The sequence below is a fragment of the Abramis brama genome (assembly GCF_963993115.1).
Source record: "Abramis brama genome assembly, chromosome: 14".
NCBI lineage: Eukaryota > Metazoa > Chordata > Actinopteri > Cypriniformes > Leuciscidae > Abramis > Abramis brama.
In genome coordinates, this window is record NC_139976.1 from 29985790 (window position 1) to 30010516 (window position 24727).

The 24727-nt window shown below is 37.8% G+C and overlaps 1 protein-coding gene across 2 annotated transcripts in view; it reads right to left on the reverse strand.

Moving 5' to 3' along the window:
- Positions 1-12974: 12974 nt before the first annotated feature.
- Positions 12975-24727, reverse strand: part of ngfrb (nerve growth factor receptor b) — a 42141-nt gene continuing 30388 nt past the window's right edge. Inside the window, exons 4-6 of one of the 2 annotated variants that reach the window (XM_084134919.1) lie at positions 20967-21135; positions 19654-19814; positions 12975-17409 (exon numbers count right to left, since the gene is read on the reverse strand). In XM_084134919.1, coding sequence (XP_083991045.1) covers positions 17081-17409; positions 19654-19814; positions 20967-21135 — 659 coding nt within the window. In that variant the 3' untranslated portion in view covers positions 12975-17080. Of the gene's footprint in view, positions 17410-19653; positions 19815-20966; positions 21238-24727 lie in introns of both variants that reach the window. The other variant, XM_084134918.1, reaches the window with a different exon arrangement.

The window sequence follows — 24727 nt, forward strand, 5'->3', positions numbered from 1 at the left end:
TGTTTTGGCGTGAAGATATTTGTACCATGTTAATAATATTAGAGGAGGGTGCACGAAATCATTGTGCTCAGTTTTTCTGTTATGTGCCCCATGAGCGGATGTCAGTTACATGATACCCTTCAATGTGTGCGACTTTTGTAGTATCTTGTGAGATGTACTGTATATCATGTCTGGTGTCTGGTGAGACTGGTGATCTTAAGCAATTACAAAAGGATAGATGCCAGTGTGGATGAGAGTAAGCTTTTGCTTTACGTCCATTTACTGAATGACTTTTTTTGAATGTATGACTGGGTGCATCCTATTAACTGTAACAGCAGGTGGAAAGACAGAGAAATGTATAAGGACAAGCTAAGGAATGAAGAGGAGATGTTCAGGATTTAAACAAGATACAACCAAATTGATTAACTCTTTACAACCTAGATGCATATTAAAATACTCTTTTGAATCTGAATTGAATTACTTTTGAATTACATTTAAAGTTAGGCATTAGGCACTTTAGGCATTACGTTGTCATCATGGCAAAAAAATTTGTTAAATTTGAAAACTTCATACAGATTAATGAGCACTGAGTATTGTTTATGGCTGTTGAAACTGAGTATTTTAAAGAAAATTACTTTTTGTGGTAATCAACATTATACAAAATGCTGTTGATTGAGCCTACCTTGTACTAAACTCTGAATACTAATGAGAAATATAAATTTTCTTGCGCAATGATTCTTTAATTTGACGCCCTCAACTTAAGTCAGGACTTAAAGAGTTTCCCGCTGGCAATTATGATATTATGGTCCCATTCACATGCACTCATTTCGTAAATATGATAATTCCTTCATGACTTGAAGGCAGCTTAACAACCTGTAAAACTACCAAGTCATGTGATTTTAGACTCATATACCTGTCTATGAGCGTTTCTATTCATCTCTATGGCAGTTATAGCCCTGGAAGCATGAAAACTGGATGCTCTTTGACACTCACTCAGAAACAATCTTCTTCCTCATTCTTCTCTCTTTTCAGCTCAAAAAATTATGTCTGACATGACACTGACTGAAAAAAAGTACACTTTAAAATACTTTATTATTTTTTTATTAATTTTTTACTTATTACGGATATAATCTCCTTTAAAATGATATACTAAGTAATACTGTATATAATAATATAAACTCATTTTTTACCTTCTTAAGTACAGCAGGACTTAAGAACATCTTTACATGTATATGCAATTTTTTATAATTACTTCTAGCTTTGAAATATGGTACTGCTGAATGTATTGACTAGCATTTTTGGTATACTAAAATTCACTTTGATGTCATTTCTATTCAAACTTTATGTCATGTATTTTAAGTATATTTGTAATTACACATTTGTAATGACAAAGTTTAAATTTTAGTACATTTGAAATGTATTATTAACTTATATAATATTGGCTTTTTAATATAATTTCAAATAACATGGTAGAAAATGTACTCTAAAATGTGTGAATGTACTTTAAAGAATTGTCTTTTTTGTCATTTTTATTGCATGAGTCATTCTCAGCTTCAAATCACATTTATAAGCGTGCATGTAGTACATGGCCTCATATATTCCTGTTTGGTGGTCTGTTCGGAAATGAAAGCTATGTTTTAAAAGGAAAATGTATGAAATATGAGCTTTATAGATCTTTTAGCTGGAGGAAAATTATTGAGTCATTATCTTGAGTGTGATTGGTTTGACATCTATCTGTACGTGGTTAGCAGCCTTGTGTCCTGTGATTATGAGCTTTATAATGGATTCACTAGGAGGCCTAAGGGGAGGCCAGGCCTTACATGTGACAGGTGTGCAGATTGGCTGAATGGCTTATGAATCATATTTAACTGTATGGGCTTTGCTTAACGTCCTAAGCCCTTGATCACTTGGAATCAGCTATGGAGTTGATTTATTATTAAAAAAAAAAAGTCCCTTTAAGAATTTGTTTAATGCAGCATCCAAATGTATATAGGTGCGTTTGGGTTGTTTTCAATAAAAAAAAATGATAAGTTGTGGTGGTGATTAGATCTGTGGTGACAATCGTACTGCATTGTGGGACATATAGGTGCCTGAAGTGTACATATGAAGTAGACTCACTCCCTCGGTCAAAATCGAGGGAACGAGGGTCTGTCCATATAAACTTCCCTCGTCCACTTCACGAATTGGAACGCACTTCAAAATGGCAGCAGGGATTCCCATGAGGGGAAGTGCTTAGGGAAGTTTACAAGTTCGTGTCTAAAACATACCTGTCAAGTTTTGGATTTGAAAATAAGGGAAATTTTCCGGCGCCCATTGCAAGCTGTTTTTTCCCGCGTTGTCACCATAGACTGTAAGGGTTGTCACTCATCATCTGACCTCACACACTAACCTCGCGACAACTGCCACCTACAGTACCTGTAGTAGGCTACTGCAGGTGGCAGTTATCACCAGGCTACTGACAGACTCAGATTAGGAATGTTTTTTGTTTGTTTTTTTTTACTCCGCCTGGGCCCGGGGTAGCCTATTATTATTTTTTAATAACGCAGGTTAAAAACCGGGAGATTTACGGGAAAATACTAATACGGGAGGACGGCGGGAAAGAAGAGTAAAATACGGGACTTTCCCGGCCAAAACGGGATACTTGACAGGTATGGTCTAAAAGTGGACTGGAACGCACTACACTGGCTATAACCATTAAAACAATGGTTGTGTGGTGTGTGTGGCAAAAGAACATCTTGGTTACGTATGTAACCCTCGTTCCCTGAAGGAGGGAACGGAGACGTAGTCGACGTGTCGACTGATTGGGATCATGCTAGAGAGCCTGTCATCTTCAAGTATTGTAAAAACGAGCCAATGGACATTGGCGTGCGCAGCATCCGCAAGGAGCGGACGGGACAGAGAAAAGCCAGGGCTGGGTCTGTCTCCTCCGGGGGCAGCGCTTGCAGGTTCATCACCTGGTCCCGAAAGGGAGAGGTAGGAACCTTGGGCACATTTCCAGGCCCGGGGTCTCAGGATAACGTGAGAGTTAGCCGGCCCGAATTCCAGGCACGATTCGTCGACCGAAAATGCATGCAGGTCCCCTACCCTCTTGATGGAGGCCAATGCAAGCAGGAGAACTGTCTTTAATGACAGCATTTTTAACTTGACTGACTGCAGAGGCTCAAAGGGAGGTCTCTGAAGTGCGGTCAACACCAGAGATAAGTCCCAAGAGGGTATGGAGGGGACGTGAAGCGGATTTAATCTCCTTGCTCCCCTAAGGAATCGTGCCTTCCCACAGATTTCCCATCCACTGCATCAAGATGTGCGGCAATAGAGGCAACAAACACTTTGAGGGTGGAGGGAGACAGCCTTCGCTCCAACCCCTCTTGCAGGAAAGAAAGCACGGTCCTGATCGAGCATCTTCGGGGGTCTTCTCTACGAGAAGAACACTAATCAACGAACAGGTTCCACTTCAAAGCGTAAGCATGCCTCGTAGAGGGTGCTCTCGCAGAAGCGATGGTGTCTACGACTGACTGTGGTAGATCAGCTAGAACCTCCGCGTCCCATCCAGGGACCAGACATGAAGTTTCCAGAGGTCTGGGTGCGGGTGCCATATGGTGCCCCGTCCCTGAGAGAGAAGGTCTTCTTTCAGAGGAATGGGCCAGGGATGGGCTGACGAGAGGAGCATGAGTTCGGGGAACCAGGTCCGGTTGGGCCAATGCGGGGCAACTAGCAAGACCTGCTCCTCTTCCTCCCTGACCTTGCACAGTGTCTGTGCAAAAAAAGGCTCACTAGGGAAACGCATATTTGCGAAGGCCCCGGGGCCAGCTGTGTGCCAGTGCATCCGTGCCGAGAGTGCCCTCGGTCAGGGAGTAAAACAACTGGAAACCAGGGAGTTCAGTAGTAGCCTCTGTGGTCGTAACAGGGCAGGCAGGGATTTCAGGGACGACCTCTGTGGTCATTTCAGGCTAAAACAGGAAGTTCAGGGTTGACCCCCATGGCCACAACAAAGCTGTCAGGGGACACAGAGAGTTCAGAGGAGAATACCAGCACGTCCTCTGGAGAAACAGACAAGGTGTGTGCAGCCCACACACAAAATGGCTGCCGCCATCACAGGGAACACAGAGGACATGGGAAAGACCTGGGACAGGCAGCGCCAAGACTGGCAGGCTTGAGAGCGCTGAGGCCGACGACGGGCTTGAGAGCGCAAAGGCCGCCATGTTTGAGAGCACTGCATTAGGGATGCCTGCTGCTCGCACTGATATCAGCGGCGGATCAGTCACACTGGAAATCAGTCTTGAATGCCTTGGGCCTGCCATTGTAGCTTCGGGGCAGGGATGTGATCACTAGAAACTCAGGTGTGGCGGCCATGTTGGCTGAGGACACTGGTGTGGCAGCTATGACAGCTGGGGTCCGCAGTGGGCCAAACTCCATGGCTGTCGGACCTTGAGTTGAATAGCCCCCCCAAAAAATGTTAGGTGACGGCTCCTCCTCCACTTGTGAGCCCACAGTGAGTATAGTCAAACTCCATCACTGAGAAGTTGAGATTTTAATGGTTCATTGAGTCCCGTACAGAAAAATTAAATGAGTGAACTGTCAGGAAAATGAGTGAGGTAAGCCATGTCCAAAAACTCACTAATATGGTCCTCAAGTAGCACTCACCCTGGCAAAGAAGAAGAAGACGTACTCCGGCTAGATCCATTAAACAGTCAGTCGATCTGTAATGTTGGGTCCAAAGAATGCAGGAGATGAGGCAGATCTGCAACAGTTTAATAAAAAGGCAAACATAACAACAACCAGGAAACAAAGGGATCATAGAAAACGTACACGTAGGCAGGGGTTAAAGTGGGCCACAACAGTCCGGAACAGTTTTGGACTTCCCATTTTTATGTTTAAATTTACATTGTGAAAAACAAGGTTGTGTTCCGTATTGTGGTGTTCAGCAATTTTAACATAGTATCGTCATCATATCAGTGTAGATGTAGATGGACTAAAATAAAACCATTAAAATATCAAGTAAATAAGTATTGTGATACTTGGTGCCACAGTGACACTCTTGTCCCAAAAAGTATTGCTATACCACAATACTCAAAATTTCCCACGGTGAGTCATTTTTCAAATTTGAGGGTTCCCCCACCTGCCAAATCCCACTTTAACCACTGCAAGTAGGGAACATTAAACATTGGCCGAATCTCAATATGCGTTCTTGTCTGTACTTGTGTTCTTCTAGACTTACAAAACATCATCAGTTGCTGCCCAAGTACTGTTCCAATTCAAAGTTCACATCTAGCCAAGTACAGTTAAAATCCCCGGATGTGTTCTTAATCCGCCCCTTTTATTGAGGATGCATCAAGAGGTGACTTGTGCAGACTTGAGACAGCCAGGTATCCCAGAATGCATCTCGCACCAACCAGCAAGCGTCAATAGCGGAAGAGAAACAAATACTACTGTTATTTTATCACGAAATGTAGTTTTAAGAGTTTTTCAGGTGAGAATGTAGTTGTTTATAGCTCAAATTTGTGGTTTCTTTATAAAGTTAGTTCCTATTTGGCATGATCTGACGTTTTCGGAGTTGTGAGATCCAGACAATCAGTGGGCGCTCAGCGCTTATGTACCCCGCCGAGAACTGCCTTACCTCAGCTAGTCCTTATGACGTTCGCCACTGGCTCTGATGTCCCTGTAGTGGTTAAACATGAGATATAATTTGTCTTGTGTATATCTAATGGGAGGTCTTTGGTCTCATGAATCTATCATTTGTTCCCTGGCTAATCATTTTGGCTGAGGGCAAAGTGAAGTTTCTTTATAGCCTATATTTAGACTATTTAACTTTACCGTTGTAGCCTACTAGAGCATTGACTTTGTATGTTTGACTGAATTGTTTGCTTTATTTCCTATTGTATAGCTTCTTATACCTTTGACTTATACTTTTATAATGGCTATTATTGATCATTAAACTGAAAATGAATTTAACAAAAAGAGACAGGGTTGTTTTTTATGTCATATTTAATTTTATTACAGTGAAGATAATCAGAGTACATAATATTGCCTGAACCACATATTAATATGTTTACTATGTTTTAAATTTAAATGAAAAGAGGTAGGGTTGTTTTATGTTTCGTTTTGTTATAAATACATGCTGTGAACATAAACAATGTACAAGTTGTTGCCTGAACCACATTTGGGTGGCTATTATGCTTAAGAATGTCATTTTTGTTTTAAGACTTAGTATTGAGAAACGCCTATTTGACTGACAAAGCACAAGAGAAACACTAGCCTATATATACACAGTGGCAAACAAGCTTAACAAGATAACAAATTAACAAGACACACCTGGGGAGACTAATCAATAGGGAAACACTACAAAGGACTACAACATGGCACACAGAACAGGAAGTAACATAAAAGTCCAACCAAGACTAAGGGAACATAATGGCATTCAGACAGCCCACACAACGCCTCTACACCTTACTTCTGATTTCTCTCAACATTGGGACAGGAGTACTGTCAGTCAATAAATGGGAAAACAAATTAACTTGTGTTACTTATTTGAAAAATAACTCAGATTTGTTATTTTTTGTACATTTAAAAGAAATGGACTACATTAGTTACTTGAAAAGGTAATCTGATGTAACTAACACTAATACTGTAGATGGCATGGACATTAGTTTATGTTTTGTACATGGATTTATTTTGTTACCCAAATATACTCCCTAAGGGAACATGGATTGAAAAAAATGTGAGGTAATGTGAAGATTATATTTGCGTTCACTCACAAAAGCACTGAAATATTTATTTTTCTCCCACCTCATATTATTTCCAACACAAATTTTTGGCAAACAAACAGAAAGTTTCTAGAGAGAACGTAAATGTTTTGTAATAACCCATATATTTTACTCCCATCTCATCTCATCTCATCTTTTTCATTTTTTTTTTTTTTTTTTTTACCATCAATATGTCCCTTTAAGGGGCTCCTGAGTATGGTATGATTTTTATGCCATCTCCCAACAACACCTGACCCCATCCCAACTGCATTTTATGCATTTAGGCAAAGGCACTTATATAACGACTCCAACAAAAGCCTTCTGAATTTCACTGACTAAACTAAGATATTTCATTAGGTTCCTATCAAATGTGCCCTGATGCTGATTATATCTAACAAAGTCTTTTTTAAAAGATTTGTTTTTACAAACTGATAGAGTACAGTAAACGGGCAGATTAGGTGTATGAGCGAGAGGCAGGTGTTCAAAAAACAGGACGTTCACTCCTCACAAACGCTGATAAAAGTGCACAGGTCCAGTCCTGCACACTCTTTCTCTATCCTGCCTCTGTTCTGAGCTCATGTGAAGCAGAGAGCTGTCACAGAGACACACATAGCCAGAGACTTCTTCTAATTCAGTTATCTAAAATGCAACTTGAATGAGTGTTTGTGAATGCTTTCTGCTGTAGTCAGGAGTGGCATGACAGGACAAGCAAACTGAATGTTTCTATGACTAATTACTGACAACTTCAGTGCCTCAGTACATAAGAGTGAAAATAAACTAAAATAGACTGAGCAACAATATGAAAGCGCAGCATTCCATTGAACTATATAACTTCCATCAAACTATAATTGACAAATTCTATGAAAGTGCCTTTAATAATACTAATGATACTGATGCCAAAAGAAAAGAGCTGTTTAAGCCCTGTCACACTTTTCTGTTGTTGTTGAAAGGTTATGGGTGTCAGTCAACTGGTTGAGTGAGTTTCTTGTGAGGGTGGAGTATAGTAAATACCAGAGGAAGGGGTTATGACAGATGTTTTAGGCCTGCTAAAGCCTGAGAGTTTGCACATCTTTCCATAGGGATCTAGGGATAACTCTATTACATTCATAAACTCTAGAAATAACTATGGGGTATTTAGAAGTTTATTACTGTTGAGTAGAATTCTTTGACTCAAATGTAATTTTGGCCTGTTGATATGTTACATTACTAAAATACTATATGATATGATATGATATGATATGATATATCTCACAGTTCTTACTTTTCTTGCAATTGTGAGTTATAAACTCGGAACTGCAAGAAATAAAGTCAGAATTGTGAGATAAAAAGTCTCAGTTACCTTTTTTATATTTTTATTTTTCGTTGCAGAAACTATTTTCTATAGATGTGATAAACATGATATTGAATTTCAATAATTTTGTAATTATTGTGTAATGCAAAATAAATTTTTAATTTTTGATCTTTTTAAATGTTATCAGTCAAACTCCAATCAAACTCCATGTCCCCAAAAGTATCCCCAATTATTAGCACATTTGCTTTCATTGAAATTAAAATACCACGTTTTCACATCCTAAAGTTTTTTTTTTTTTCTAAAATGGTTTAAGCAGTTTCTGAGAAATTGCAGCATTTTTATTGTTCCTGCAGTTACCAAAAACCATGGTTGAAAATCAAATGACCATGAATCACATTTAAGGGATTGACATTATAATTTTCTACATGATTCAAACAGAAGTACTCTTAAAATCTTCACATGAGAAGAAAAACAAAACTCTTTCATGGGAAAATATCAATATGAAAATATGTTTGTTTTTTGTTTTTTTTACAGAACAGATAGTTATTTATACAAAGCACATAATGTTGTGGTACAGTGGTATCTGCTGGTTGCCAAATGTTGCACTGACCTTCAACCCCAAAACAGTTTTTGAAAGGTATGGAGAAATGTGACTTAAATAAATAAAAAGATGGTATTTTGCAGTGTTTCTTTACACGTTAAATAAAATAATTAAATAAAATAATTTTCACACACACACACACACACACACACACAAAACCTCACTGTCTCAGAAAGGCTATAAAAAGAAATCTAAGTGCTTCCTGCACGCAGTTTCCAGACTAAAATGTAATTTTGAAATGGAAGTCAAATGGAACTTAAAGTGAAAGACTATAAAAATTATTTTAAACACTTCCTGATTGCAGCTTCCATTTTCTGAAACGTCACTGGTGCCAGAATATATGAAACACATTTGACAAAGATTTCTGCACACATCTATATTATTTCCATTACAACTTTAAATGACAGACAAGAAAAGTTCAGTCATGATTAGAATATTCCTCCCTCTTATTATTGAATCAAGAAACATTTATGAGGCCAGAATTGTAGCAAACACTGGTTGGAAGAGCAGGAAATCCAGAGGGTTAATGCACAATTAACCATTTTATTGTTTGGTCTGTAACCACATTCATTTAATTGCACTTCAGAAAGATTTGACTGTGCACATGCTGCGTCAGGAGCCAAGAGATCCTGATTATTTTGCTCAGCAAAGAGAAGTATGAGCAGAAACACACACCAAGACAAACATACACTCCTCTCCCATAAATGCAATTAACCATAAACTAAACCCTAATCTTAAACATATAGTACATGCACAGCAGTTCATTAATATTATTAGTCCTTAAATGTATAACAAGGACATCTTAAAATAAACACCTTAATGTAACCACACACACACACACACACACACACACGCACACACACGCACACACACAAACAAAACCTCACTGTCTCTTTAGACCTTAACTCTTTTGAGAATCAGAAATTGAAGAAAAATGTCATCTTTAAATCGGGAAGGCTATAAAAAGAAATCTAAGTGCTTCCTGCACGCAGTTTCCAGACTAAAATTACATTTTGAAATGGAAGTCAAATGGAACTTAAAGTGAAAGACTATAAAAAAATATGTTAAACACTTCCTGATTGCAGCTTCCATTTTCTGAAATGTCATTAAGAACTGTAAGACAAGAGGAACTTGAAGATGAGAAAAATCTCCAGCAGCTGCTAGTAAATCGGTCATAGATGCGATTTATAATCACTGCAGTCGGCACTGGTGCCAGAATATATGAAACACACTATCATTTGCCAAAGATTTCTGCTCACATCTATATTGTTTCCATTACAGCATTATTTTAAATGACAGACAAGAAAAGTTCAGTCATGATTAGAATATTCCTCCCTCTTATTACTGAATGAAGAAACATTTTATGAGGGCAGAATTGTAGCAAACACTGGTTGGAAGAGCAGGAAATCCAGAGGGTTAATGCACAATTAACCATTTTATTGTTTGGTCTGTAACCACATTCATAAAGATTTGACTGCACATGCTGCGTCAGGAGCCAAGAGATCCTGATTATTTTGCTCAGCAAAGAGAAGTATGATCAGAAACACACACAAACAAATACAAACACACATTCCTCTCCCATTCAGTAAATGCCTTCCAGAGCACTTCATGGCATGGGCACCACATGTTTATTTGTCTGTTTTTGTCTACGAAGGAAAAAATAAGAAAGTGATATGGAGCTTGGAAATTTTCTCACGTATCCAGGCTTTTGACTATCAGCATAGAGTCTGGTCCACACTGGAGGTCATTCTGGCCAAGAAACATCCATTTAGACAAGAAGAAAATGCTTGACTGATGTGTAAAGCCATCAGTAGGGGCGTAGCACAAGATCCCGGGCCCTATGCATAGGCAGTCCTGATGGGCCCCCATGTTCCTCAAAAAAATAAATAATAATAATAATATGGCCTCTGCACACATGAATCTGTAGGCCTAGATATTTATAGCGTAATAACTATTAACTGTAAATGCTTAGAGTAGCCTGATGTGTGCACACACATTTCAAACCTCCTTTCAACATTCTCTAGCCTACTTTACTGTGGTTACTAAGTTTAAGCTAAATGATATTACAATTTTTTTTTTTTTATATAACACTCAACGTAGGCTATATAATTGCTAATTTTAGATATTATAGCCTAATAATTTAAAATTAAACAGGTTTCAATTTAGGCTATTATAATGGTGTGTTGTGCAAACAGCATTGTTAGTGTACAGTTTATTTATTTAGCCTTTACCTCAGATGTATAACCAAATTATCAACTGAAAGTGTATGTTCTGCTCTTTCAATGGGTTGTCTCAGTTGATTTTTAGCACTAACGATCGCGGAGATATTCAAGCAGTTTAGCACTAACTTACAGATTTCGTGTTCTAGATTGTGCTCACCTTTCTTTGAAAATAAGTCAGTTACCAACTGTTTCCCCTCATTTTGTTTTCTTTCCTTCTAATGTCGTTCCTTTCATTTTGGGGGGCCTGATTTGGATTTGCCTTGCTTTGAGAAAGACATTTCTACAGCAGAAGTTTGCGCTCCTCCAGATGCTTAACTAACTAACATAAACAAAATGCGTGCTGATGGACTAAACCATTTGGCGCATTAGCAAGGGGTGGGACCAGTCAGTCAATCAACAAAGTTATTCAGCCAATACACTAATTTTACATTTCATCTGACATTCATTATGAAATTTAATTAGGAAATGAAAATATCCAGGTAACATAAAATATATTCCAGACTTTTCAAGGGCCCTCTCTCCCTTCGGGGCCCTGGTAATCAGTACTGGTTTTACCCCCAGTCCGACGCCCCTGGCCATCAGTCACAGTTTTTTATTTTGTTTTTACGTGCCATTAAAAAAATTGGTTTCTGTATTTAGGATATAGCACAATAACAGCGTAGTAAATTATTATTTTAATGATTAATTATTGCGTTGTTCGCAATATCTTTCTATTCAAAATTCTAATTCTACTTAATTAGTCATTTTACTTCTACTTCTACTAAAAAACAACATAGGTTTGGATTGACACTTGTGAAAAAGAAGTGTTCTTAATTGTATTGAAGGTGCACTTGTAGTGGACTTCAAATCTTAAAAGTTTTTAAAAATGCACTTGCAGACAATATAATACTAATAAAATTTAAGTATGTCAAATTACATTTTAAAGTACATTTGAAATCATTATGTTTTAATTATCCTTTCCTTTATCATGCTTTAAAGAAGACACTTATTTTGATGTGTTGATTAACATTCTAGAGTACATGTAAAGTACTTGATTACAATTTTAACTGTATGGGTGTTATTCGATATTACATTTAAGTGTACATCTTAAATGTACTCAATTTACCTGATTTACAATTACAAATATTTAAATGACATACAAGTTTCACGAAAAAATTATATTAAAGTATATTTTAGTTTACCACAAATGCTTGTCAGTGCACTTTAGAACACTTTAACCATTTCAAAGACAATAGAAGTAACTATGAAATTACATATAAAGATCAAGTCCTACTTAAGCGAGTCAAAAAAAACTTAACTTGCATTTAATGTAATTTAAACTATAAAACATTTTCATGTAATTGCAAATAACGGAATTAGTCCAAAACATAACATTCAGTTCATACTTAAGCATATTGGTTTGAAGTATATATTTCTGTAATAAGTACATATCTTAAAGTAGGCTAAAGTGTTTTTCCTTTTCACAAGGGGTGGATGAGTAAACAATGACAGAATTTGCATTTTTTGGTGAAACACACTGGTTCGTTATCTTTGTGGGGACTCTCCATAGACGTAATGGTTTTTATACAGTACAAACTGTATATTCTATCCCTTTTCACTAACCCTACCCCTAAACCTACCCATCACAGAAAACTTTCAGAATTTTTACATTTAAAAAAAACTGAAATGAAAACTTTTATGTTTTCACATATCAGGTCACTGGATCACAGGGATTTATTTTGATGAATTTCACTGGGGTTTCAGGTCTCCTTACACTATTGAGTTCATTGGAGTTCTCACATCTGCACAAATGTCTCTGAGGATTTTGGGTATTAGGGAAACTGTTGACACAACACATGTCTTATCCCCTCTGTGATGTTCAGTTCTGGGCCAATAAACAGACCGTCACAGGAGCAAGCATTCCTCTGTGTGTGTATGTGTATGTGTGTGTGTGTGTGTGTGTGTGTGTGTGTGTGTGTGTGTGTTTGTGTGTGTGTGACACCGTGGGGACCTAAATTGAGGTCTCAGTGAGGAAACAAGCTTATAAATCTTACAGCATGATCAGGTAATTTACACACTTTTAACATTTTAAGAAAACGTATATTTAAATTGGTAGCATATTTGTGTGTTTTTTTTTGCGGGAGGAAAAATCAGACAAATGTACAGTTGCAATCTTATTTAGTTTATTATTTCTTGTTTGTAATAGTAACTGCATTAAACCTACTTTATGAATTCTAGTAAATTCACATTTATATGATACAGTGTACATAACAGTAAATACAAGTAACATTCAATATTGTTTCTTCTTTCAGAACCTGTGTCCAAATAAGCCCAACAAAACCTCTGCTCACCCTCTCATGCTCCTCACACTCATCTCACAAAGCTCCTCCACCAAGTGCAAGATTCAGTCTCTAGGTATTAATGGTTTCTGATCAATTCCATATTCCTGCAACTATACAAGTATGTTTTTAGTTGATTGTCAGAGAGCAATGTGCCACATTAGAACATCCATCTCAGAGATATGCACTCTGATATTGCTGAAAAAATAATCTGCAAATAAATTTAAACCAAAACTTTTTTGTTTTGTTTGTCAAATAATAAAGATGATGTTGTACAAGACAAAATTGGCAAAACAGTATAAAGGAAAATGTTCAGTAAGTAAACCATGGCAAAGCATGTGTCTTTCTTTGAGCTTGTTGGGTTTGTGGTTTCAGGATTGGCTTATATTTAACATAAAAAAATAACCAATAACAAGCCTCGAGGCTATGAATAAAGACAAAAATAAAGCAGTTATCATACACAAAGCAAAATTATGTACATACTAAACAGAACAAAAACAACACTGACCTGATATTAATCTCAGGTATTTGTTATACAAAATGTATATTATACTTTGTAAGTGCTACAAAAAAAGAGAGATTTAAAATGAATTAAAAAGAGAAAAAAATTCACATCCAGAAATGGAGAATGCCTTCATTTTAAGATAGAAATTATAATATGTTTGAAGTTTTCCAAAAATGTATAGAAAAAAAAAAAAAATAAACTGTTAATCACTATTTAATATTCAAAAATATTAATAATGTACGCAGCTGCATTGCTTTTCAAACTGAATGGACATCACAAGAATCTATGAATACTGACAATCATGCAGCTACAGAATTTGAATGTTTCATATATTCTGCATAACAAGTAAATCCAACACTTCTCCCCTCTCAAACTGACCTTCTTCCATACTTGTAAAAAAGCTCTTCGAGTCCAAATGTCTGTGCTGAAGTTAACTTCAGCTAGTGCTTCCATAACACTCCATCATAAGGCCACTGATACTGACGACATAACAACATGGAAAATTGACAGATGGGCAAATCTCCACACAAACCCTGAGAAATTATAAATCCCTGGAGATTTCTTTTGAACTGATTTACTTGTCATCGAGCACTTCAGTATTTGAACCAAATATATCAGTTGCAAACCCAAAAAGTTACATTGGATCACTTCAATTCTTGGTATAGTATCCATTAACATGTTGCTGAATCTTAAGAGTCCAACATTACAATAAACACAAAATATATGAGTTGTTGAGTTGACCAATCAACGACCAATCCACTTTTTAAAATTCCCTGATACAGCCAGGTTTTCCATGACCGTGGGAACCCTGTATTGTGCCTTCAAAAGAGTCTCGTTTAATCACCCTTGACGGTCATATCAGTCAGTGGTTAATTTTACAGGGAAGCTTGTTTCTTTGTTCTGTGTTTATGGGTGTATTTGTGTCTTGTGTCTTTAACATTTTTCTATCTGGGTCACAGACTGCATGGCCAAGCGCTTTTGTCATGGTGATAACCTGAGCCAGGTAGTGACCAGTGTCTGGTTACCGCTGTAATAAAGAAAAAAGTAAAAAAGTAAAAAAGAAAAAGAAACCGCTATCATCTTTCAGCCGGACCACCAGGACGACAAAACCTCCTGCTTATTAATTCTAGAATGTTCTCAGTCACCTGCCCAAAAAGATGCAGGCATCATACAATGAACATACTTAAGTAGTGTCTGTCTATGTCGCCATCACTTATATTATTGCTCATACTTTGAGTAAGATGTCTGATTAAACTCTGGCATAAATTATACATCAATCAAGATTTTTTCTATAATTTAGACTTAGAATTTGGACTTACAGTTTTCAATTGGAGGACCCAAGCCATATCAAGACCTAGCAATCACCCACGGGCAAATAAATCTTCAGAAACTGTAAAGATCTAGTTTAGATTTGGAATAAGATTATTTATTACCACTGTTTTTAACGAAATTCAACATCCTGTCACCTGGCATCAGAAAGCATCTAATAAAGAGACAGTGTCCTCCTGTAGTTTGACCTCTCTCAGATGTTTCACTCTTTTTTTCCCTACCATTTCATCTCTCTGCGTCACATCTGACTTAACACCTTCATGATAGTTTAACTCTTACCAAAATGGTTCCTCTCTGTTACCAAGTGGGTTGACCAAGAAATGCAGTTGACAACTCATGCCAGAGTTGCTTCAAAGACCCATAAATGTACACAATAAATGCTAGAGAATGTCACAACTCCATACTGTCTAATCTAATTTTGTTAACGTTTGTTCAAGGACTTATTTTGATTTTCATTTCACTCCACGGTTCCTGTAGTCCCTATGTTTAGTTCCTTTTTTCTTGGTTGTGATGAATTCCAATTAAGTTCTCATTTGTTTCTATATAGTTTCTGATTATGTTCACCTGTGTCTTGTTTAGTTGCTTGTTTATTCTATTTATATCCACCTTTTTCCTAATGAGCCTACTGCGTTTTAGATTATGGGAGGCACTTCTGGTTTGGGGAAGTTCCACTCAAAAAGACTGAAACAAATAATTTCAAATCATAAGGTTGCGCTACAAATAATCTTTATCTGTCAGTTTGACTGAACGAGCTGTGAAATTTCCTTCATGTTCTATTTTCAGATGTCAGGAGAATAGCATAACGCTTGGTATTTTAACGTGACATGGTATATCAAGAATATCTATGGCAAGAGCTCTTTTCAGTCGCTGAATTATTTTCCTCCTGATTTCTTTTTCTTTTTTCTGTATTCCTCTGAAAAAAGACAACATATACTGTGCATTCAGTTACAATTCATCCCATGCATAATTCACTAGAATGCACAAAGAATCTTTTGTTTTTCTCCCCAAATCCTCACGATTCATTCCAGGTTTGTTTTCACATGAATGCTTTAAAAATGTAGGTTCTCCCATAATTCGTGCAAAACATCATGGGGCGTAAGAAAAAGGTGGATAGACCTGTGTTTTAGTTCCATTTTGTCTGATCTTTTCAATGTATTTTCAATGGGTTTCCAGTGTTCCTGTTCTCCTGTTTTCAAGACTGTTTTTTGTTCTCATTTAATAAATATATCGCTAGCGTTTAGATCCTCACCTCAACTCTTCTTGCCTTCCAACAAAACCGTGACACTTAATACTACCTGGCACTAACAATAGCAAGTAGTAAATCGTGGTTTAGTTTACAATCAAATCAGCAATAAACTGACAACAATGGCATCAATAATCTAGCTTTCTTTAGCTCACATAACAGAAAAACTCTTGTAGATAAACATTTCCACAGCCTCCATATTGAGCATTGTGATTTATCTTTTTCATTTTTCTATGACTGGTCCTTCTCCTCATACTCTCACTGGTAGTATTTAAAGCACAACATCAACTGTGTACATGAGGGGTCAAGCTCTGATGCGATATAATCAGTGGATATGGTACACTTAGCAAATGACTGAACTGGCCACATTTGACATATCATTAGCATATGCGTTATGGATGTTACATAGCAGTTTCTATACTGTATAGAGGCAGACAAATAAAATTGTAGAATGATTTAAAAAAAAAAAACGTATTAAGAGTAATTATTGGTAGGATAAAGTTGGATGTGGCGTGTAGTTTGTATATTTGCTGTATTGAAATGTGTTAATGATTTTGAGTAATTTATCCTGAATATCTTCATGAATATCCATGTTCAAGTCCATATGGCTTTCCTCAAATTAAAGGAACATGCAAACAATATTTAGAGAACAGTGCATTATTTGCACATAATTTGGTCATAATCAAGGGTTTAAAGGGAAACGGCACTTGAGTTTACAGCATAAAGTTAAAGATATAGTGATACAACTTCACCAGTGATACATCAACATCGAAGTATGCTGAAGGCAATGTAAGGTGTGTATTTGGGAGCACACTTGAAAGTGTGATTTTGTGAGCGTGCGTGTTTGTTCTCTCATACGGTGGATGTAGCAGTTGGTTTGACAGTGATGCTCTGCGCAATATCCTCCCTATTGATCTTCTTCAGTGCTGTACAAAGCGTATCAATATTAGCCGAATCCTGGCTCGCCCAATGAGACAGAAGGGCCTGGATGGGCCTCTCTTCTTGCTTGAAATTAGCAATGTGTTCTTCTTTGTATCCAAGTAGCCCTGCCAGACTGCACCAATCGGTTTCCTCGTTGGCCCCTGACTCCTCCCCTTCACAGGTACAATTTAGCAGTTTCTCAACCTCCTCCCGTGTGTGTAAGGGCAAGGACAGGGCTGAACTTCCATCTATCTTGACCACTAAAACAAAGAGAATACATTTAGCCATCTGGATTAATATAGTTAAAACAAGACTACAAAGAAGCATTTCACCATACTTGCTCTGCAACAGCAGCAGTAACATCAGCAGCATGCGTTGCAGATCTAGTCCGTCAAGGCCAAATACATCAACATTGTAATATCTATTAACATACCAAACTATCCAGCAGGGGTGTGGTGTGCAGTCCATATAAGCTATGAATGCTCTGTATTCCTAGAGTTCAGGGACTGGCTAACTAACATTAAAGTCCCTTGTCATTTCAGGTGTAATATAAAGCTTACATAATAAATGTTGGGGATACACGTGTAACTGTCCGTAAATTATTTATTTGCCAAGCGACGGTAATTTTCTGTGCCAGTTACAGAGGGATTCGGGTGAGCGGATCCACAAGAGCTTATAATATTGTTATGAATCGTAATTATTGTTTTGTGTTTTCATTGGTTTGTTGGCATGTGGGTGGTTTCAGGAGAAATAATCTGTCTATATAGACTATATATATATATATATATATATATATATATTCCAATGTGACCCTACTGAACCCCACTACACATGAACGGGGAAACATCATTATGTTTAAGAGGACTCTATATTTGAGCATGCCTGAAATTTATAGCATTAACTTTTTCTCAAAGGTACAATAAGCACTCAAACGGACTTAAAGGCAGGGTAGGTAGGATTTTTCCAAAAAAAACAAATTCCAAATTTGTTTAAACTTCATTTATATATCAATACATAATTAAAATTGAAGTACTCTGAAAAAGAAAGTATAAAAATCGAGTGTCTGTAGACCTCTCACAACTGTTTTAAAGACAGATCATTATTTCCATTCACTTCACACCATCCCTTCTGGGCTACTTCCAAAGCCACGCCCCCAAAACACATGAACGCGTAATTTCGTGTAAGATTTATAACATATATGGTGTTTTGCATATAAGAGTTTCATTGATGAAAGCATTGTTGACTCTGATGAGGACTACACTCCGGAGACAAGTACCGCTACAAAACAAAGCGAAAAAAAAACAAAAAACAGTTCACGCTGAACATGGTAAAAGAGTTTAGACAGAGTAAAGCTAGTTCTAAAAAAAGTTCCTAGATGCGGTGTAGGCCTACTAGCTGTTACACATGCATTTTGTTATCTAAAGTTAAATTTTGCACAATTCAACACGAGAGCTATCAACTTGAGCTAGGCCTATTGTTTATTTATCGTCTCTACTAGGGCTTGCTAAGTGTAAAACATTGTAGTAATGCAAAGTAATGTTATGTTAGCTATATTAGGCAGCTACATGTGCTTGTGATACATGCTTCTTGAAAACATAAACAAAACAAAAAGTATAATCAAAATGAAAAAAGAAAGATTACCTGTCCAGCAGAAATAAAGCCATCAAGGAGTCACTTTTCAGCCCCTTGAGGTCCCTCAGTACTCGCCATCGCTGGAAAGCCACGCCAATATTTACTCAAGTTTTATTTCTTTGTTTATCCGAAAACCTTTTGTTCTTTGCCTTTTCTAGTACTGTCTTTCTTTTTTTGCCTTGTTTGCCTTCGCTAACTGCATATGCCGGTAATGTGAAATTTGAATGATCTTTCTCTGCCATTATTTTGCTCTTACCTAGGTAACTTCCGTGCCTTGAACTCAAATCAAACGGGTGCGCGGCTGCGCGCATGTGGGCAGATCTGGTAAAAACAGGGGTGGTAGCCATGGTTGCGAGAGAGAGTGACAGTCGCCCAAGCCAATCATTTGTTTCGTCCCGGATGGAAATAATGAGCTGTGTTTATTGCAGATTAAAAGGTCTAGAGTCACTCGATTTTTATGATCTTTTTTTCAGAGCACTTACATTTTAATTATGTACTGATATATAAAGACAGTTTAAACCAATTTTGAAAAAAGTTTTTTAGAAAAATCCTGCCTACCCCACCTTTAACTTGTTGATACATCTATTGTTAGGATCTGCGTCGTGCTTTCAGTGGCTCGTGATGTGCAGTGGTCGCACTAATGGTTTTTCAGAGCGGTCCGTTTTCATAGACTTGCGCAGTTTAATTCTCACACTTTAATAGTAGTTCCTAACTTAATAAAACAAGCTGTGTTACTATGAGGAATTATTACCTCAAAATGTAGATCTGTATGCAGGAGCCAGGTACTTTATCTAAATGAAAAACATACACCTCTCTCGCTCACTTGCCAGCGATTACTGTAGGTTGATGAACCCTGACCTAAAAGTTTGTACCTGTATGTGGAGGCCCCTGGCCCTCCTGCAGGCTCTGACTGTCCACTGAGATGCCGCTGTCACTGTGGAGTTTCTCTCCCTCAGGAGAAGGAGTCTGACTGGGGTTTGCACTGCACGCTCTGTTATTGGCTCTTTGCTTATTCTGCTTACAACTGTTCCACCTGAAAGACATCAAGGCAAACATCAGAAGCTTTTATTATCAAATGGCGTGTTTCCACCGAAATTACCCAGAACAATTTGTCCCAGGAACTTTTTTTCTCATTTTTCCCCCAGACCTGTTGCTGTCTGCATTTCCATTGTGTTCTAAAGTACCGTGAACATAAGGCAAATTAGTCCGGTGACGTAGGACTGCGCACGACTGTCCAGTTCCCGCTAGTTTTCGCCCTCCGCATATAAGCTTAGCTTAATAAAGCCTGAACCTCGTCGTCTGTCTATTGGTTGTATTTTTAAACTCCATTGTTGATTCGAATAGCAAACAACTTACTGCACGCACCGCAACAGACTTTTAAAAATGGTGGTTTAAATAAAATGCTGCGTGAGTCCCACCCCCGAAAGATCCTGGTCTTTGAAAAAGTACTACCTCGTGAGCAGGCCTTTCTGAGGGGGAAATTTTTACCCAGAACTTCATTTAGACACTGGTCCCTGCGGTCGAAACACACCGAGTACCACCCCAAAGTTCCTAGTTCCTGGGGAAAGTTCCTGCGGTAGAAACGTGGCTAAAATCCGTATTCACTTCTAACCTAAAGTCTGACATTTCTGCACCACTCTTCCATGTTCTGCCAGACAATCCAGTCCCGCCTGAACACACCCCATTGGTTGAGCCAGAAATTTAGATGTAGGACCACCCAAACAAGCAATGATTTGAAAGCACCAGGACGTTCACACCCTAAAGGAACCAAAGCGGGTCAATGTTACCCTCCAGCAGTGATTTTAGTATTTTATGACCCCTTCCTCCACAACCTCCATCTGTGTCTGCTCAGAAAACGGCCTTCTTTTAATTTTCAGTCTGGGAAAACATATAGTTGTTATTCTGCATATTTGAATATGCTGTCTTGATTATTATATTGCCATTTTCACTTAAGGTTTTGAATGTGCTTCATCCAATCAGAAATGAAATCTGACTTTGTTTTACCCCACATAATAAACAATGCGCTCGTGATGGATCAGATGGAAAACCAGCCTAGAAGCATTTTTTTTCCTTACCTTCTTTTTTTCCTTTATAAAAATAGCTGAACTAAAGCCTACATAGCACTGTGCTTTGTGAGTGGAGATAAGAAACATCACGGGGAGAGAATAATTCCGATCCTCCTCACCGTTTAAAGATGATGAAGGCCACCAGGCCCAACAGCACTGCAGCCAGTATGGAGGTGTAGATGGGAATGAGGTTGTCGCTCAGCCCATGGAGTCTCTTCAGCCCAGGGTCAGCCGTGGTCACGCTCTCCGTAGGACTGTTGGGTGGAGACTTGTCTGTATACGAGACAACTGATGGAGCAGGAGAAGAAAAAGTAGGAAGGGAAGGAACAGGTGTAACATATGGAATAGGAGGAGGAGAAGGAGAGGTTGAGCTGTTAGGAGTATCTACCTCTGTTGGAGGAAAGGGACAAAGACAAAGAAAAAGACATTTACAAAAACTGTTAGTTGCTAAAAAGATGTTTAAGTATGTGAAATGGCATAAGAGGTTTTTAAAGCAAGTTAAAATTGCATATAAAATCATGTAGTTGTTATTCCAAATCAGCCACAATAAGCCAGGGAAGGATTGAGTTAACAGCGATACTAGGGGCGCATTCATGCAATTCAGTACCGATGAAATATTGCACATACTGTGTATATATATATATATATATATATATAAAGTTTTGCCTGAATAAGTTTTGTTGTGTTTAAGTTAGTAATTTAAAGGGGTAATTCATGTCTTTCACTGTTTACGCACCCTCATGTTGTTCTAAAATGTATGCACCAAAGAAGGCATTTTGAAAAATGTTGGACCCCATTGACTTTCATTGTATGGATAAAAATGGTTAATTCTTCAAAATATCTTCTTATGTGTTCCACAAAACTATTTCTTTTAGGGTCAAGTTAGTTACAGAATTAGCTGGCCTATACATGACATCTGTGCCCACTGCTCATTTCCACAGAATTGGAAAACTTTCCACTGAAAGTTCTACACATTCCCTGCATGTTTTATTACTTAACATTATGGCTAATTTGTTTGTCTGATAAAAGTTCTACTAAAATGTGTAGTAATACATTTGAGGAAAAAGTTTACAGATTCCATCTAGGATTCGTTACTAAAACTAATCCAAAATAAAAGACACAAAAACAGCCCAGAGAATATTGTAAAATTGAGTAAAAGCACATTAGAACTAAGACTGCTTTGTCTTGGCCCTGTCAGCTCTGTTCGCCGGCAAGCTAAAAAAATTATTCTTTTGATTGGATTATCTTTGATTCAATCGGGGGCCGTAATAAACAGGCATTGTCCTGAGTCCAACCTAATGGACACTCAGATAGTGTAGGAGACTATGATTAGATTGGAGAGGTATAAGTTCAGCCCAAGTAGGACAGGCCTCGCCCAGGGCTACTCTGTGTGTGTGTGTGTGTGTGTGTGTGTGTGTGAAAGTTATACCACAGACAGATGGACAGACACATTGGAGATCATTAGATATTCTGGCTGTAGGGGGATGGGGGGGTCATTTGGGGTTTGGTTTGGGGGAAGGGCCATGCTCTAGGGAATGTTGGGTATGGATTTATTGATCAAAGTACTGCAGAATGAAACATTTTGGAGGGAATTTTGGGCATGTGAGCTTGTTTTGTGGCCAGCATTGTAACTGACCTCATTCATGAAACACAAGTAGAACAAAATTCTGTAGAAATTTTTGAAACGATATTGTTGCATGGAATTGTATGTAACAATTTACATAAGAATATTTTTTTCTAATTGTATTGTTTCAAGTTAGAAACATAGCATACTGCTATGTGGTTGCTATGTGTTCTACTTCTAGCCAGTTGCTAATATAATGCAACCCACTTTTTGAGTGGCCTTGGCTCTGGAAGTTTCCATAGGAATCTTTAAAAAGTATTTGTTAAAGAGTTGCCATGAATCAAATCAACCAGATATGAGGTGAAAGACAGCATTACAAATTTTGCTTTGAAGCAGATGAGTTAGGGATGCTCAGCTCGATCGGCCGCATCGGCCGCTAATCACATTCTATGACTCAGGAGTAAATTGGTAGAACCAAGTTGCCGCCGACGCACATGTAAACAGTATACAGATAAGGCTTTTGTGCCACTTTCTGCTTTGTAACTTCACGAAACATTAGTAAACCAGAGTAAATCACACAACTTTATTTAGAGCAGGTTGTCTCAATTCAAACGAGCTCAGACACAACATAACATGAAGCGTAGATCTTGAGAAAATCCTCACGGAGTGACACGACATGCTGCTTGGCTAAAGTTGGTGAACTTTAGGCTATAAGGTGTGGAGAACAATCGGACACTGTTTTACAGCTGGAGCGCACTTGGATTGGACTTATCTCTCAAACTGACAGGTCTTGATTTACTGTGCGTCATAGAATAGGAGTGCACGATCATCAAAAAACTATGACCTATGATTTTATGACCTGTCATATATACTTAATAGTCATCATGTCAAGCATGAATAATCACAAAATAAATAAATAAATTGCATTACTTTTTCTGAGGTTTTCTCAGCAGTGTTATATTTTTCTTCCAAATTCTAAAAGGTTTTCTATCAAATGAAACCATATACTTGATGATACCTTGTTGTTTTTTGTAGAGGTACTAAAAGTAAGCGATTACTTTTAAGTATGCCACTTGAAATCACATGAAATCATTAAAATGCCTTCAGGGTGTAAGGGGTTAAAAGCGATAGCCAACAAAGATTTTACATATCACTTATATACAGCTTGAATAATCAGGATCAGGATTGGTATCGGCCGATCATGATGACAAGAAATCGGTAGTCCGTTTCGGCTGCAAAAATCATTATCGGAGCATCCCTAAAAAAAGTATTTAAAAATCACAAAAAGACAAAGGTATAAGTCTGTGTACTTAATGGCTATAAGGATGAGGGAAAGAACTACAACCCTATGAAGTGAATGACAATCTAATCTCGACCTTAACAGATGCCACTAGTGTATTGTCTTGAAAACAATATTTGAGTATCTTATGAGGCTTTGAATTGTGTTTGCAGGTAAACAGGCCCGAAATTCAATTTCTCAATTCATATCCGCTTCCTTTTCCTCCTGAAATCTCTGGATAATATGCCAATCCATAAGCACATACTCACTCACACATATTGAATCACTGGAGAAGGGACACCAGACACCAACATGGACAGAGATGTTCTTTGTCAAGAAACAATCCCCCTCCATACCCATGTCTCTGGAACTCCTCTGACTCTCTGTATTTCTTTCTCTTCCATTATCTCTCCATCACATCTCTCTCATGCATGGTTGACCTTTAGTCAGCCAGTTATCCTCAGCTTCATAAAGACGTTACTCACTCATCTACACAGTTCTGCTCTGTCCCTCTTAGTAGTTTATTATACTTTTGTTGTTTCTATGAAGCACATTTACATGTTCTTATACACACAAATACCGTATCAGCGGATGTTCAGAGGCATAAATACTGGCTACCTGACAATGTGACAATGCCTGGCTTTCATGATTGTAAACGGTCCACAAATCAACCTGAATGGATCAAACTGGTAGACAAAGATGGACTAGTTACAGAGAAAACAACTTACCCATTCAAACATCTGATCTGTGAATCATTACTTGTGTCAAGTCTGAATCAAAATAAACTTGAAAAGACTTATTAATTATCAGTCAATGAAACATAACGGTTCAGTATCTCTTTACCCACCACTGATAGTAACAGATAAGGTCTGTAAATATCATGAAACTTTGCATTGTCTCTTCATGGATTTAATACTAATTTGAAACGGTTTGGTATTCCGGGACATCCCCGCTGCTTTCATCCTCTCAGATATGTGGTTAAAAATGTTCTGTTTCTTTCCTTGCATGCCCTCCTATGCACTTGACAAGAGTCTCTT